The sequence below is a fragment of the Bubalus bubalis genome, chromosome 1 (genome assembly GCF_019923935.1).
Source record: "Bubalus bubalis isolate 160015118507 breed Murrah chromosome 1, NDDB_SH_1, whole genome shotgun sequence".
NCBI lineage: Eukaryota > Metazoa > Chordata > Mammalia > Artiodactyla > Bovidae > Bubalus > Bubalus bubalis.
This window is the reverse complement of record NC_059157.1, coordinates 102,187,887-102,205,604: the sequence shown is the minus strand read 5'-3', so window position 1 is coordinate 102,205,604 and position 17,718 is coordinate 102,187,887. Positions and strand designations below refer to the sequence as shown.

The window sequence follows — 17,718 nt, the reverse complement described above, 5'->3', positions numbered from 1 at the left end:
AGGGGATCTTCCCCACCTAGGGACTGAACCCGCATCTCCTGCATCTCTCGCATTGCCAGGCAGATTCTTTGGACTCTCTCGTACCTCAATCTTGGGCACTCGGGGTAAAATTGTCTCCTAGAGCCTCACATTTTTCAACACCGTCATCTCCAGGCTAAAACATCTGATGAGACTGAAGGGGTGGGAGCCTGATCGAGGAGGGGAGTCTTGTTAGGAGGAAAACAAGCCAGAGTGCTGGCATGTTCACTGTGTTGTCTGCTCCTCCCTCCAGCTGGCTTTTGTCAACCTGGACTGCGCTGCTTTCCTGCCTCTTAGAGTCCCTGGTGGAGCCAGGGCAACATAGAAAACAGAATTAGCATACTCTGAAAACTCTCCCCCACACCTAGCCCCCCACCCGCTATGGAGGTTATGTCCCGTGTCCCCTCTTCCCCCATCAATTCCAAATGGGAATCTAACCATCTTCCAATCTCTCACCAGGAATTTCCTCCCAGTTTTATATCATTTGGGGGATTCCATTAACCTCCCTCTCTTGCTTTTATGGCAAATCCGAGGTAAAGTTTGAGAAAAGAATTCAGCCACATGTTAATACAACATCTTTCCAGGAATGCACAACTTACCAGTGGTTGTCAGAGGGTCACTAGGTCTCCTAGAGAGTACATTAGATCCTATATGTGACCCACAGGATAATTTCCTTTAGAAAGTGAAATTCACTCAGTCATGTCTGACTCTTTGCGACCCCATGGACTGTAACCTGTCAGCTCCTCTGTCTATGGAATTCTCTAGGCAAGAATACTGGAGTGGGTTGCCATTTCCTTCTCCAGGGGATCTTCCCAACCCAGGGATCAAACCTATGACTTTTATATCTCCTGCACTGGCAGGCAGATTTGTTACCACTAGCGCCACCTGGGAAGCCCTACATGAAGGAGTAGGGACCAGAATTCAGCCTCCTCCCCACCCCGCTTCAGTTCAGTTCAGTTCAGTTGCTCAGTTGTGTCCAACTCTTTGCAACCCCATGAATCGCTTCAGCCCCATGGGAATCCTGCAGAACTCTCTATGGAAGCCTAGAACTGCAAAAAAACACAGTCTGATGAACCATCATCCAGCATCTAGAGTGTGGCACTGTTTACAGTTTCATTTATTTTACCTTTTCTTGTTAGTTAACAATTCATTATATGAGTAAAAGACTTCGTTTTTTTACTAAATGAATCACAGTGTTTTCCTTTTTCACCGGGAGGAAAGAGTAAGATGAATTGGTGGTTTCCGAGGTTTATTTGCCTTCTTAAGCTTTCATGGATGAGAAAAATATTTAAAACATCTCAGCTAGATCCAGTCTTGGGCAAAGTTCAAGAGTGTTCAGTAAACAAATGTTTACAGAGAGCAATGTAGATTGCTTATCACGTCTGGCTGATGAAGAAACTGTATAAATATCTGCATCAGACCCAGAATCTAGCCTGTGGGGAGGAAGATTATTGATAGAGAAGGGAAAACTGTTCTCTTTTTCAATCACTCATTCAGCTGATATAAACACCCTCCATACTTTCTGGGCATCTATACGTGAGTCCGTGAAGAACTGGGGCTTTGGATTGCTCATTTCTGCGTCGTCCCCCCCACCCCCTGGCCAGAGTCTGGCATAATAAACATAAGGTAGGTACTCAAAAAATATGTGAGGCGCAAAGACCTTGTTCTTGAGCTCTTGGCTTCAGGCTGTCAGCGTGGGCAAAACTATTCTGAAACTTTTTACTGCAACTGTCAAGATGACCAATATAACCTTGCAACCTGAAAGTTAACTTACATTTCTACAGTTTAATTCTATATTGCTAGCTTCTTGAATGAAATGATCAGCCCTGCCTGCAAAGTCCCTAGAGACAAAGAAGAAACTTTACATTTGAAGACACAAGACTAATTTGTTTATTAGGTGCGTTCTGTAAGTTGAGGAGGGGCATTTTTGGCAAATAAATAAATAAATAATCAGACAAACGAAGGCTTCTAGGGCAAAGGAGCTGAGGAAGAGGAAGCGGAGTCTTTGCATAGTTCTAAATGAACAGGAGCTGGCAGCAGTAGGCAACGTGGATTGGCAGCAGAAACGCAGCACTTGCAAAAACCAGGGGCAGGAGGCTTTGAGAAGGTCAGAAGGTGACTAACTACTTCTTTATCATAGAGACCACGATGCGGCACTTCCGTCCTCGCTACAGGTTGCGGGAAGTGGCGTCTTACATTATCTGCCTGGGCATTCCATACCCGGTCATGCCTGCCTGGGAGGCTCCCTTGTTGCTGCCCATCTGTAGGCCTATTACGTTCTGTCCCTGGCGAAGCTGCTCCTCGGAAAATCCTCTCCGATTCTGCTGGGCTTTCCTGGGCAGAGGGAATGAGAGGGAACAATATCATTCCATTTTTAAACCTTTCCCAAGATATGCAGTTAGACATGTTCTTTTGGGGGCCACCGATTAGAAGGACAGCCTTATTCTGAACCACAGTCCTGCCAGGAACTATGATTCTATCCTGAGCTATGACCCTGCCCTGAGCTATAACCTACCCTGAGCTATGACCCTGCCCTGAGCTATGACCCTGCCCTGAGCTATGACCCTGCCCTGAGCTATGACCCTACCCTGAGCTATGACCCTGCCCTGAGCTACGACCCTGCCCTGGGTTACAGCACCACCTGGGCCATGGCCCTACTCTGATACACGACCTCTCTACTCTTCAAGTGAATTTCCAGAATTTCCACAGCAAAGAATTAGTGCTGCTTCTCTGGAGATTTTACTCTCAGACAGCTTTCCTGTCTCTCCTCTCACCAGTTACCTCAAGCCCTTGTGAAAATTAAAATCAGCTCTTTTTTATTAAGCATTTCATTAATCCCACTCCACCCTTTTCTGTATGGGGCCAAGGATGAACGTCCCACCTTAGAGCTGAGGGATGTAGTGAGTTAAGGAGGTGAAATTTCTTACCCTAGACAGACGTCTGCGAGCTTTAATGAAGAGCCAGATAGTAAATAATGCTGGTTTTATGGGCCATATAGACCACAGTAGGTCACTAACAAAATGGGGGCTAAAACCAGGGTTTCACCTGGCAATATCTAGCTTTTCAGACCAGGTTCATTTACATTGCCACAAGCTGGTACCTTTTTAAACTGTCAAGAAGAAGAGGGGATTAGAGGAATGAAGGGTAAATTTTCTGTACAACGTGCTCTTTTCATCTCCCACTGAGCTACAGGGTTAACTTTAAGCTCCCTTGCTACCTCTCTCTGTACTAAACAAACAGCAAAACAAATTTCTTTAGGAAAAGGCCCTTTACTGACACAATGATATGATTTATTATCCACTTCAGGCTACCTCTGAGAATGACAGAGAATGCTATTAATGGATATGCTAGGAGGACAGGACTGTTCCAACAAATAAAACATATTTTACCTTCATTATGTGGGAAAATAAATAAATATGTGCATTCAGGGCAACTTGGCTCATAATAAAACCAAATTCGGACATGAAGGCACATGTGAGAAAAGCCATTCAGTTCTGCTCCGCCTCAGGAGAGACATAATGTGGGCAGAGCTGCAGCGTTCAGGTATCTGAAAAGCAGGAAAAGCTCTGGTGGTATATTCACCTGAACTGGCAGCATCGGTCTAGCCTTGTTCTGGGAGATTCAGCTGTGGGGCTGTGTTTGCCTGTTTCTCGCCTGGACTTTGTGTCCAAACAGCCTCCAGGGAGCTCCAAGGCTTCAGATGCTCACTTTTGTTAAAATCATCCTCGGCTCGGGGAAGGGGAGAGCGTGTGACTGGAAAGTCCTTTTTACCTGTGAAACCAAGACGGTTCTCCCCGGTAACAGCCATCATCCTTGGTGACAGCAACACTGCCCAGAGCCATCAGGGTCCTCTGCACGGCCGCCATGTCCTTTCCTGGAAGCCAATGGAGAGATTAAAGCCAAGTGTGTCAGGGCCAAGGAGTCGAGGAGCATGGGGCTGGACCTCTGGGAAGAAGTTCTCATAGGAAGCTGTAGTTGAGCACACTGGAGGGAGAGGGATACAAAATACACCTCAAAGTGGCCCAAAGACAACCATAGCCAAACTCTTCAGAAAGGAACAACAACAAAAAAACCTCCTGACTAATTATTCTTTATGTGGTGCATGCCAGAGATACCCAGGTTCTAATCCATTCCCAGTTGCATGCATAACACATTCCAATAACTGAGCAGCTCAGACAGAGGTGGGTCCCTGCCCTTAGCACAGGCCCCAGCCTCCGAGGGTTCTCCAAGCAGTGGTGAGGGGAGGTGCTGTGGGCAGGCTGGTGTGGGGGTCTGCACAGGAGATTTTCTTCCGGACTGAAAAGAGAAAAGGAAACTGCAAAGATATTGACTGGATGGATGAACTGCACCAAACCCCAGGAGGATTCTTCCTTTTACTTTATCTGGGCTAAAAGGGTCTAAAATCACCCATGTGCATCAAATTGAGTATTCACTTGGTTCTTTGGGCTGGAGGCCTGATAGATGAAGAAAAGCAAATCAACACAGAGAGCATCCAGTGTGACGTGGTGAGAGGCTCTTCATTTTGTGCTGCTTGAAAGGAGCTAAATGGAGATTATAAATAAATGGTTTGCATGAGAGAGAGAGAGAGGGAGGGAGAGAGGAGGAGAGACTGAGAGGGAGTGAGGGAGAGGTATGCCCCCTCACTCAGGGGAAAAGGGCACACTGTCACCGAAGGAGCCCTGACCCTTCACCCACGGAGCGGACAACTGGCCTACAAGGCAGTCTCCTCTTCCATCCTTTCTCCCCTCCCCGCTTCTAGCCAGCTGACATGGCCTGGACAAGGAAAAGGGAAGTTGCTACTGTGTGCTTAGCCCCACAGTTTAGAACCAGATCAAAGGCATACATACGGCACAAGCGTGAAGTGCAGAAGCTAAAGCCCCAGGCTGGGGGAGGTGCAGTGTTCAGCCTAGCAGGGGGCTGTGAAAGTTAAGGGCAGACATTAAAGTTCCTCTCCAGACTGAGTGAACCATCTGCAATCTCCCCGGGGCAGGCTGCTGCAGCCTAGTCCCCAGAGAATACAGAATTGCAGGGGAAAGGCAGACAAAAAGTGAGAATGGAGCATAACTATAACAAAATAAACTATTAAGGCCTGTAGAGGAAGTCCAGTTCAGGATGTCCATTTATTCAAAGAGGAGGGAGAGACAGCAGATCCTCATCTCTCTCCCCATCCCCCCTACACTGCCCACATTAACCACAGGACGATTTCCTGGATTGTGAGGCCCTGTGGGATGGATAATACATACAGGGATGAAACTTTCTCAGTGGAGAGCCCCACACCAGACACAAGGAACAGCTGGGCTGGTGGAGAAAGGAGGATCTGGGCAGCAGATGGAAGGAGGCGGGCCCAAGGGATACTGAGAAGTCAGAGAGAGGAAATGGAGGAGAGGTTATGAGAATGTTCCCTCTCTTCCGTAGATTTAAAGCATTTCTGTGACTGTCACTGTATCATAAGATACATTTTTTTGATAGAACTGTCATGATGATATTCTGAAAGATCACTGCGGGAGGAGATAGGGAGAGGGCTTGCTTTCAAGCAGTGAGCCATTAAAGAGAACCTCGAGAAACTGAAGCACATGGAAGCTTAGGAAGGGCTGGGTACATCACTCATCTCCACTCTCTACAGGAAGCACACCGGAAATCTGTGCCTGGTGGTTGGAAAGAGCACATCTGGCATGTCCAGGATCTGGGAAAATGTGGAGCCTGGCACCTGGCAAGCAGCCACAGATACTCCCTGGTGCCAGGGGTGGGAAGCAAGCTCTGTTAAACCATAGACCCAGCCCCCATCCCATCACACAGGGCTAACACACACACACTGCATGAGCCCAGAGAGGAGGAGAGGGAGAACTAAGCTGGGGCAAGGGGAAGATATCCAGGAATGTAGACCTATAAATCCCACCCCACCCTCAAGCCAGAAGCGTCCAAAAGGAAGAAATTGTGTGATTGGGCAAAAGAAGCTGGGTAAATAGGCATTAGACAGGGAAAAACTGGAAAACCTTTTTTAAAAAAGAAAGGCCCGGAGACAAGAGATTTGTTATAAATGATAGGCTAAACACTTTATTGGTTTCCCTGGTAGCTGAGATGGTAAAGAATACGCCTGCAATGTGAGAGACCTGGGTTCGATCCCTGGGTCAGGAAGATCCCCTGGAGAAGGGATAGGCTACCCACTCCAGTATTTGTGGGCTTCCCTTGTGACTCAGCTGGTAAAGAATCCCCCTGCAATGCGGGAGACCTGGGTTTGATATCTGGGTCAGAAGATCCCCTCGAGGAGGAAATGGCAACCCACTCCAGTATTCTGGCCCGGAGAATCCCATGGACAGAGGACCCTGGCAGGCTACAGTCCATGGGGTCACAGAGTTGAACATAACTGAGCGACTTTCACTTCAAAAACACTTTATTATTTGTGATTGTGAGCTCCATTTCGTAGCTGTTGCTACTAAGTCATTTCAGTCATGTCCAACTCTTTGTGACCCTACAGACTGTAGCCCACCAGGCTCTATGACCATGGGATTCTCCAGGCAAGAATACTGTAATGGATTGCCATGCCCTCCTCCTGGGGATCTTCCCAACCCAGGGACTGAACCCACGTCTCTTACATCTCCTGTATTGGCTGGCAGATTCTTTACCACTAGAGCCATCTGTGAAGCGGTGGCTCAGACGGTAAGGAATCTGCCTGCAATGCAGGAAATTGGGGTTCAATTCCTGGGTCAGGAAGATCCCCTGGAGATGTGCATGGCTACACACTCCAGTATTCTTGCCTAGAGAATTCCATGGACAGAGGAGCCTGACGGGCTACAGTCCGTGGAGTCACAAAGAGTCAGACACAACTCAGCAACTAACAGTTTCACTGACCCCCATGGACTTGATATGATTCCTCCCAACAGGTGGATGGAAAAATTAACTTAGGAAAGTTAATTAACTTGCCAGAGCTACCCAACAAGTAAATCAGGGCCAAGCTCTAACTCAGGTCTGTCTGAAGGCAAAGCCCACAAACAATCTAGGAGGCCACACTGCCATGTCCCAAAGGCATAAAATCCCCATAAAATCTGGGGCACAAATTTCAAATGACCTCAAATCTTTGTTTTGTTTGGAATAATTTCTCAATCCTAGTCAGATTAAAGCAAAAGAAAGCAGTTGAGGCCTAGAGATCCCCACCAGTTTGCAGATCAAGTTAAAATAATTATTGTCAAGATTAAGTAATATAAATGAACAGAAATCTTCCTTCTGTAACCAGTTCATGTCTATTTTATTTTCTAAAAGGCACACTTTGGAAAGAATTCTACTATTTTGGGTGAACCGAATGGGAAGAGAGCCTCTGTTCCAGCCTCATTTCTCTTGCCAGTTCAGAAGCTCAGATCAAGTGCTATTGGGTAGAAGGGGGCTGTTTTTGGAGGTTGATTCCTGTCACTGAGAGTCAAACATTTAAATGTTTGAAGGAGCAGTGAGGTTGGGAAAGATCTGTGAAGTGAGCCAGTTATAAAGCCGCAAAAGCTAAACTGCTTGAATCACAACTGCACATCCATCTGCCTAGAACCCAGCCTGCTATAGAATATAGTTTCCCAAGCTTCTGGAATTATTTATCGGATGAGGTTAGGGGAACACTTTAAAAATATAAAAATTTCCTGACTTTCTTTAAAAAAAAAACAAAAAAAACATGAAATTTGAGGTCATTCCCTGGAGGGACTGATCTGGTAGTCCTGGGTGGGGCCTGAGAGTTTGTATTTTTAATAATCTTTTCATATGATTCATGCCATGAGACAAGTTTAAGAAACATGGGTTTCACCTGGTGACTCCTAACTAGACTGATTATCAGAATTACCTGAGGATCTTAAAAATTCACATCCTGGGACAATCTCCTGTGATGATTCTGATGCAGCCAGATGGACATGCAAGCATTGCCCCCAATACTATATTTTTTTAATTTTTAAAAACGTCCCAATGTCTGACATGCAGTAGGTACTAAATTAAAGTTGCTAAGCAATAACTGCTTCCTTCAGAGCTACTCTCCACAAAGTCAGAAGTAACATCAATAGTTAAATCCACACTGGGGAGGCTGCTCAGAACCTCAGAAGCTTGGAATTGCTTTGCTTCCTGAAAACTACCCCTAGTTACTTTGACAAGACAGCTTGAAACTGCTGTTCAAGGCCATTTCTCCAAGAAAAAGAGGGTGAAAGAGGAAGAAGGGGGAGGAGGAGAGTGGTTCTAAAGTACCAACTAGGTGCTGGGACTTTTCTAGACGCCGGGAGTGTATGAATGAGGCTGAGTCCAGGTGGCATTGGCGGTTTAGTCGCTCAGTCGTGTCCAACTCTTGCGACCCCATGGACTGCAGCCCTCCAGGCTCCTCTGTCCATGGGATTTTCCCAGGCAAGAATACTGGAGTAGGTTGCCATTTCCTTCTTCAGGGGACCTTCCTGACCCTGGGACTGAACCTGAGTCTTCTGCATTGCAGGGAGATTCTTTCCCGACTGAGCCACCAGGGAAGCTCAGAGTCCAGGTGGTGATCTGAGACCACTGGCCACAGAAGGAAAGTGATACACAAAAGAGAGGGGCCGAGTTTACAGTAACAGCTCAGGATTTTAATCAGGCTCCTGAACCTTCCAGCCCCCTATCATAGGGGAAACTAATATTAGACTTGCAATTATAAAAAGAGATGGTGGCAAAGTAGCTTTCCTTGTCAGAAACTCTTAAAGCAACTTACTTGACAGCACTCTGTTCCCTGTTTACTGCTTTATCACAGCGCAGTGTCTCCCCAGTATGGTCTTACAATCCAGCGATTAAAGGATCATGTCCAGGGGGATGGGCCAAGGGTTCTATATTATAAGGAACCCCAGAGCCCATAGAGTTTGAAGGTTTTTACCAAAAAGATACCTGAACAAGAATTCTGTTCCCTTCATTTTTAAAATTATTTTCATTCTCTTATGCATGTCTTTGGGTAGAAAAAAATAACAAAAAGTTAAAGAGAAAGAAACAAGGCCAGAGGAGTCATCTGGGCAGGTATAGTCAGGTTGGATACTCTGCTTTCAATACTAAAACTCAGTCTTACATTCAAAGCTCTTGCTTTGGAATTACTTTTATTTTACATTATTCTTGACTCCACCTTGTTGCTCTTAGAATATTGGTTTTTTTGTTTTTTTTTTTTAAATCTTTCTGGGACTTATAGAGAAAGCAGTCAGTGGATGAAAAAAACATTTCTTATTTTTCTGAGTAATAACTTAGGCATAACCCTCAATTCTCCACTCAAGGTAGAAAACTATTGCTTTAGATCAGGGGGAAATGTCAGAGGGTAGGTTGAGCTGCTCTGTGGGCTTTATAAATTTATGCTGCTTGCCTTCCTGAGAAATTCTGTAGGGCAGTGGTTCTCAGAGTGGAGTTCCCAGACCAGCAGAAGCAGGATCACCTGTGAATGGGTAAGAAATGCAAACCCCTAGGCCCCAGCCCAGACTTAATACCTCCAAAACTCTGGGGCTGGGGTCCAGTAATCTGGGTGTCACAGCCTGACAGGAGGTTCTGGTGCACACTGCAGCTGAAGGACCACTGCTGAAGGAAGAGCCCGCCACACACCAGAGTGAGCAGTGCCTGGAGGAAATGCAGTAACGGCTGCTCTGAGAGAAAAGGAGGCTTCAAGCAGCAGGCATTTCTGTAATGTCTCAAGTCACTATGGGTACTGTACAATGTCCCTGAACAGCTCTCAGACTGGGTGAAAAGTCTCGTCTTTTCTTGCTATTGAGGAATGACACATACAGTGACACCTCCAAGAGAACATATATGGCTCCATATTTGGCATATATTCCAGGCACTCCACCCCCAGTATAAACCTCTCCAACACTCAGTCATCAGGGAGGGGAACACGAAGACGGCATAAAACCATGTGTCCCAGACCCTCATCAGTAGGGTTATGGGGAAGAGCGATCAGATTTGATTGATCTTTGAGTCTTGTCTACTCTGACATTCTAGAATTCTAGGTGTCTAATGCTCATTTGGAGAAGGCAATGGCACCCCACGCCAGTACTCTTGCCTGGAAAATCCCATGGACGGAGGAGCCTGGTGGGCTGCCGTCTGTGGGGTCACATGGAGTCGGACACGACTGAAGTGACTTAGCGGCAGCAATGCTCATTTTGGGTTATGCATGGGAACCAAAAAGGGTATTTATTGATGGATTGACAGCAGAGGGGAAAAAACCAACGTTTATTAGGTGTCTCTTAGCCAGGCATCACACTAGGCATTTTATACATTTAATCCTTGCAAGAATCCTACAAGGGAAGAGCTGATTACAGAAGGGAACTGAGCCTCTGAGAAACTAAGCAGTCTAACCAAGGTCTGCAGCATGACGCTAAAACTCACGCTCTTTCCATAGTACCAAGACCCCTCGGTTTGGAATAGGCAAAGCAATATATATCATGGGGAAAAACATGAAGGGTAATGACCATAGAGGTGGAAAAAAGTCAATAAAGAGACCCAAAAGATGGCCCCTCGTTTTGGAGAATGGCCAGAGGTGAAGCCACTGGAGATGACAGAGAGAGAAAAGGTCATCCAGGCAACCCTACCGGCCGCTGTGTGAGGCCCTTAATGAAGTCCATTCATTCCAGACAGAACATGCGCCCTTCCAGCCTTGCTCCTGCTGCCCTCACTTTCTATTAGTCTTTTTAAAGAGACAATGATAATAGTAACTTGAAAATTGCTATCATATTTTATGGTCTACTCTTCCACAGTAGAAGCACTGCGTTAAGCACTTTTAACGCATTGTCTCATTGACATCTCACATCAACCCTGTGAAATAGACACTATTATTCCCATTTTACAAGTGAGAAAATAGAAACTTAGAAAAGCTCATTGGTAAGTGGTGGAGCAGAGGTTTGAACCTGGTGGTCTAATTTCTGACTTAGGGGCCTGCACTTTCCTACCCTCCAGGGTGACATTTCTTTGCACGCTTTGTGACCAGCACACTCACTTGCTCTCATGCATTATCTCTTACACACACAGACACCCCTCCTTTTCCGGCTCCTCCTTTTCTCTTCTTCCCCCTTTCCCTCCACAGAAGAGATGCTGAAAACTAACCTCCATTGCTCTTCAGAGTCACAACTGAGATGGCCCCACCCGTCCTTTCCAGGGACCTGGGGTGAATCCCAAACCTGCCAGGCATCCACCTTCTCCCATCCATGAGAAAGACCTCTCCTTCCATGGCTCTAAGCCGCCCTCACTGCTCCTCTATCACTGAAAGGAACAGGTCACCCAGCTTCCTTCAAGGGGAACTCCAGTAACCTTATCTGTATCTCTGTAGTTGGGTTGTTTTTTAGACCATTCAGCCCTGGGTTCCTTCTTAAGGCCTTGAACCTTTTATTCTGGTTGCCCCCAAATCCATTCCAAACATTTCACCTTGTATCTAAAAGGGGTTTCAAGATAGAGGATACCTCTGGGGCGTCTGCCTGTCTAAACAACTGAAGCTAAAAGAGAAGGCATTTGGCAAGCTTTGGGCTCCTGCAGCTTTATTCATCTGCGACATAAGAGCAGCACAGAGTCACTGGGCAGCCATGGGCAAGCAGACGCCTTACTTAGGAAGATGCCAAGCAGGGGAGACAAGGCACTGAGAGCTGTCGAGTATAAAGTGCCTGCAGACAAGGAAGAGAAGTACCCAGGCAAGGAGGGCTGGCCCCTTGCAGCCACAGCTACCATGACCACAATGCGTGGAATCAGGAGTGAATGTGAGTAATGTGAAATTTGATGACAGCATTAAAACCACAGGTCAGGTGCAGAAGAGCAAGAAGAATGTGAAACTAAGCTAAGGGGATGGCCGGTCCAATAGCTGAGCACACAAACATGGACACCCTCTCACACACATAGGCACATCGACACCTGCCAGCCTGCCCAGCGGCATCCCTTAGACTCCAGCTCACTCATCCCCAGACTCGCAGGGGACCAGCAGCTCTGGCAGAAGGATCCAGCCTCACGCTTGTTGGTGCTGTTGTCCATGGGTTTCATTCCTGGACTCACCCAGGGCCACATCGCTCCCCCATCTCTGCTCAAAGTAACTCACTTTCCTGCCTCTGGCTCCATTGTATGGTAACCAGCCCAAGCTGCAGACAGGGCTCCTGGGGGATGTCAAGTATCCCTTCTAGCACACAGAATGAATCTCTCAACCACAGTCCTGAGTTGTCCCTCCATGGAGGGGCCCACCAGGCCCTGGAGCCTCTAGACACTCTGAATGATCTGTTCTATGCCAGCTCTCCTGACTACAGCATCTCAGCCACAGCGCCCTAGCAGTAATCAGTTGCCTTCCTTATTTCCTTTACAGCCCCATCTTTCTTTGCCCTGGGAGCCCACCTGTCCACCTCAGAGTGTCTGCTTTTCCCCTTTTCTCTAGGAGTATCATCCTGCCTTGGAGCCCACCCTTCCACCACCCCATCTCAGGCTCCTGCTGTCACACTGATGCCCATCAACTTCCCTCTTCCCTGAGAGCTAGCTGATGCCTGGGGTTGGGGCAGGTAGTACAATATACATAAGTAATTGTGGGTGAGCTCTAGTTTCATCATCACCTACTCATCAGGGAACCCTTGCCCCCGTCCTCCTCCCTCTCACTACTAGCACCTCCTGTGCCTAAAGTTCACCTGTGTGGTCTTTGGAAAAGAGGAAAGACAAGCAAAGCCTCCTCAGCACAGAAAAGCACCCTTGGGCTCCCCACCTCCCCCAGCCCTCCCAGTTTCTTCCTTATCCTATATACTTCCTGTATTCGGTGAGATGGGGGGACTCACTGGGACCCCTTCCATTCACATAAACCTGCCAGCACAGGGGCTCTCACCTTCCGTCCCACACAGCCCTGAATCATACTCCCTCTCCTCCTCATCTCCTCAGTCATGGTTATGACTCAACAGCACACTCGTGGTGTAGGGGAAGGAAATAGCATGCTGGCCAAAGCATGGCATGCAGACGAGTGAAGGCCCTACTCTTTGACATCACAGAGCCTGGGTTTGAGTCCTGGCTCTGCTAATTACTAGCCAGTCATACGGCAACACCCCCTCTCCTGGAATTGTTAGGAGAATTGATTGGTATTATGCAGAAAGGCAGTAGTACCGTGCCTAGTGTTGAGAAAAATATTGATAAGCAATAGGCATTATTAGCAAGGAAAAATCAGCATAGTTTTGACCTATAAAGCAGGGACTAAAGCTGAACGATGACATTCTGTGGGGATTTGGAGGCTAGTGTCCATGAGGTTCAATGGCCTGGCCTGAAGGTCTGAATATCTGAGCTTCTAAATAATATCAAAACATGACTGATAAACTGATTGGCCTCTTAGGATTTTTAAGTACTCATCTGTGAAGAAAACAGGAAATGCCAGTTCTCTGCACGACATGGAGACAGGGTGTGTGTGGGGGGGGTGAGGATTAAGGAGGCAATTGCTTCTTTATAAGGTGTTTAGTAGAATGGTCCTCTGCTAGAAATATGGTTCAACCATCATCTGAATACCCCTTCGTATATCATTGTCTCCTGATCCCAGGAAAGTCTGTCCATTCTCATTGTCAGTAGAGCCACTTGGGCCACTGCCCTGAGTATCCTCTTGATTGAACCACCGATGACAGCTGGTGACAATGAGTATGAGAGTGAAGCGTCAACCTGGTAGCCCTGCTCACACAAGTCCCTCCCTGTCCTCACCGCGGCAGGCCTGGTGTGGAAAAACATGCTTGGATGGAAGTGTACATTTGGGCTCCAGGGGACTCTGAGCCCTGTGACCGTGGGTCCCAAATTCTCTGGTGGTATCTCCATCCACATCACTTTCCCTAATGGTGGTGGATTGATAAATATGTCTAGAAACTTGATTTCCTTTTTATGCCTTGTTAGATTTCTTAATTTACAACTATAAAAGAAAAAATCATTTGTCACTGTCTCTAAGCAAATACACATCTGCAAGGCATAGTCATCAACCTCCCAAGTAATCATTTAATAAAAGGCTGGGGTGCTATTATTTCTCAGATTGAATGACAAAATTGTGCCAGGCAGCTTTGTCTATAACCCTGGCTGCTGGTGAGTCAGAAGCATACTTGCAGACCCCCATCCCCTCCAGGAGCTATCATTTGTAGAGAAAATTATGTTGTGGGAGGAGTAAGAGAAAGGAGAGGCATCCATGCAACCTTGTTAGCTTCTTCTCCACAGAGGCTTCTGTTTATGCCTTTAGTTTGTGGGGTCCCTGCTGTGTTCCGAGGTGTGTGTTCCTTAGAGGAGGAACACTTGCAATAGAACATCACAAAGTAGGAGGCAAACAGCGCGCCTGGGTGACAGCTGATAATCCCCTCACACACTCAAATCACATGCGCACACACGCATGGAAGCACACGGAAGAACACTGTGGGCAGGTTTCACAAAGAGAAAAGCAAAAGGGTCGGGGGAGGGGAGAATGAGCCAAAGGCATGAGAAAGCTGTTTACCTTCCCAGAGATCCACGGTCTGAAAAATGTCGGTGGTCCTGACACCATAGATCTCCGCAGCTTTTAGGAACTGGGAGATCTGCTCCATCTGCTTAAAAGCCATCTTGGACTCTGAGATCTTGGGAATGGGCTCTTGTCCTGGTGGGTATAAACTGTTTATCAGCTTGCACAAGACCTGAAGAGGGAAAGGGTGGGGGTGGGGGGACAGAATCAGTGTTTCCCTTTGTATTTACTAGTCCCTAAATGCAAAGTGAAATCCTGGCCCCCACAGGGCACAGACTACAGGTTTGGGCCTGGGCCAATCTGGCACCCCAGAAAGGCATGGGCTTTGAGCTGGGTGGCCAGGCTCCCACACTGAATCCCAAAAACCCATCCTCTGGCTGCTCCTGACCGTGATGAGGCCAGTAGCTTGGGAATCCTCTTCCCTCCTAACTCCTCCTTCGTTTTTCTGGGTGAGGGAGAGAATGCTTAGAGAGGGAATGTGTGCAGTGATGCAGTCACGATTTCAAGCTTTCAACGGAGGGATGAGTTAGTGGCTTCCAGAAAGGTAGAATGATACAGTATTATTTCTTCCATCAAAAGGCAGATCAGAATCAGGCTTCAATAATGCATCGGGTAAGGGCTAATGATATGTAAAGGAACCAAACCGGGTGGCTCCCCCCAAATACCTATAACCAAAGCGCTGGGCATAACCCAACAGAAGCCTGGGACAGCAGTTATGTAACAGTAAATCACAGCCTGTGGGAAAAGACCGGCTTGTTGGCATCAGCAGAGCCTGTGGTCCCCATCCACCCAAATATACAGCAGCATCTCCTTAGAAAAGCAGTTATCAAATAAGGATTCCCTTCAGTTTCATGAGAACCCATCCATTCAACAGACAGGCACTGAGCATCCCCAAGGCAGATAGCTCCAGGAAGAATGGGAAGGTGGTGAGTCCTATTCCTCCACCCCTTCCTTTGTTTTACTATATAACCAACCTATTACTCCTGGGGGAAGGAATCCAACCCCCTCGCCCCTCATCTCCCTTCCAGGAGCTGATGCACCAAGAAGGCTGCAAAGATCTCAAGGAAATACTTATCTCTACTCTCGCTGTAAAGAGCAAAAGGGCTTCCAATCTGCCAGCAACTCAGAAGCAAGCTGTGATGTCTGGGATGGGCGGAGGGTCCTCTAATCTAGCGAGGGAATTCTAGCAGGGAGCCCAGATCGTCCATCCCCGAAGAGATAAAGGCATCCCATCTCCCTCCCCACGAGACAAGAGCTTGGCAGCCACAGCTCCTTCGGCAGCCAGCCTCACGTAAAAAGAGGAGACCCTGGAGGGCTTCTCTGCCCACCGCTCGCCCCTCATCCACTAGGATCGCTGCCGGTCCTTACCGTTCCGTCCATCAACCATTTCTGAAAATGGGCCCTGCCCGGGGGCGGGTGCTCTATGTCCTCGGCACACTGAAGGATGATCCAGTCCACCAGCTTGTTCTCCAGGTCCGCGTCGTACTTCTGCTCGATCTTCTCCTGCACCTCTCGGCTTAAGCCGTAGCTCGGACCCCTGTTAGCCATCTCTGGAAGAGAAGAGAGGACACGCGAGGCATCCACACAATAGAGCACCCGCCCGGCTCTCTGCACCCGGGGCTGGGATGTGGCTGGGCCGCCTGGCCCGGCAGCAGCAAAGCGGGCAGACAGCCGGGCGTGGTTTAAATCAAGGAGCCAATGAAGTCACTGGGGTTTCACCTACAAACGGGAGAGAAAAGCGCAGCCACGCGCCAGTGACTCTTAGAATAAAGCCCCTGTCTGTCCGGGGGGGTAGGGGCTGAGGGGTGGGGGCTGGATGCCACCTCTCAGTCCCGCCTATCAATAAGACGAAACGACGCACCAGGACTCACAATCAAGCCTGAAGCCCCGGGGCAGCAAGGGGGCTGGGTGGTAGTCGTTTCTTCCTTCCTCCCAGAGGCACTTTTGCAAAGGCAGGAACCCTGAGATGGGAGAGAGCAGGTAAATAACAGGCAGGGAGGAAGGCCCCCTTGACGGTGCGCTGCTGATGCTACAAGCGCCTGGGAGAAGGGTACACTGATTCGATTTTCTCATGGCTGAGGAGGGTCAAACCAGGGCCGTTGCTAAGAGCCTTCCAAAAAGCCAGCCCTCTCGGGTGTCAGTCAAGCCCGCCCGCCTCCCACCCGCGGAGAGCTGCTTTCTCAGCCGCATGATTCTCTCCGCTGCTCTGGGGGACAGCCGGCGTGGCGCACGAGGCCCGCGCACAGCTGCGCAGGGGCCGGGGCCTGTGGGAGAGTCCGTTCTCTCAGCTGTCCATCTGTCAGGAGTTGCCAAACCACTTTGCCCCTACCCGGAGGGGAACAGTTGTCTGGTGGGGCGGGAGGGGCGGGGCTGGGAGCTGCGACGCTCAGTTTGTTCTGTTGCCAGGCTGATTTCATCCAGAAACTTCCATCCTGGTGGGAAACCTCTGTGCCTCAGTTTGACTTATTCAAGGAGTATAGCGTTTTAATGCGATTTTTAAATCTGAAAACACTGAGTACACGTTTTATGAATTAAAGAGAGCTCGATGTACGAAGAACTCTTGGAGTGAAAGATTTCTATAAAGATGTCATCTGTTTATTTTAATTAAGGACCAGGAAGGCACGGATGACACACTGTCAGTGGCCACTGCGTATTTGGTGTGAGCAAACCAGACCTTGCGAATAATCTTCAGACCTAAGTTGGCCTGAAATTTTTAGAACTGCGAAGGTCTTGGTGGTTTGTCTTCCTAGACTATAAGCCAGTTGGAGGTAAGAAGTCTTGTTGGGACTTCCTTGGTGGTCCAGTGGTTAAGACTCATATGTTCCACTGCAAGGGGACATGGGTTCAATCCCTGGTTGGAAGACTACTAAGATCCTGTGTGCAGGGAGATGTGGCCAAAAAAAAAAAAAAAAATTAAGTCTTATTAGTGTTATGTAAGTCTGGGTACTTTTCATGGGAAAAACATCACAAATTTTCTTTGGTTTATTCAACAACAACAACAACAAAATTTTTTTTGAGTATTTAACTGTGTGAACTACTGTTCTGGATAGAAATAAAATATAAAATTTTCCTCTGGAATAGATTGATTAGTTGACTCAGAACATTAGATAAAACAAGTCTAGTACATGGGATAGTGATCTTTGTCCCTGTGGGAAATTGATTTGAAGCTGTGCAGGAAATGACCTCAAACAATACATGTATTGAGAAAAATCTCCTGCCAGCTGGGGCCTGGACTCCTGAAAATCTAATTACTTCATAGTTATGTGGGTGGTTTGCTTGAGAAAAGG

At 47.7% G+C, this 17,718-nt stretch overlaps 1 protein-coding gene across 1 annotated transcript; it reads right to left on the bottom strand.

Annotated features, from left to right (window-relative positions):
- Positions 1 to 2,056: 2,056 nt before the first annotated feature.
- On the bottom strand, positions 2,057 to 16,192 carry TAGLN3 (transgelin 3). The gene is made up of 4 exons (XM_025283943.3): positions 15,800 to 16,192; positions 14,429 to 14,603; positions 3,790 to 3,892; positions 2,057 to 2,352 (listed from the first exon to the last, which is right to left on the bottom strand). Exons 1-4 carry the CDS (start codon positions 15,977 to 15,979, stop codon positions 2,211 to 2,213), a joined length of 600 nt encoding a protein of 199 aa, XP_025139728.1. The 5' UTR covers positions 15,980 to 16,192; the 3' UTR covers positions 2,057 to 2,210.
- Positions 16,193 to 17,718: the final 1,526 nt, after the last annotated feature.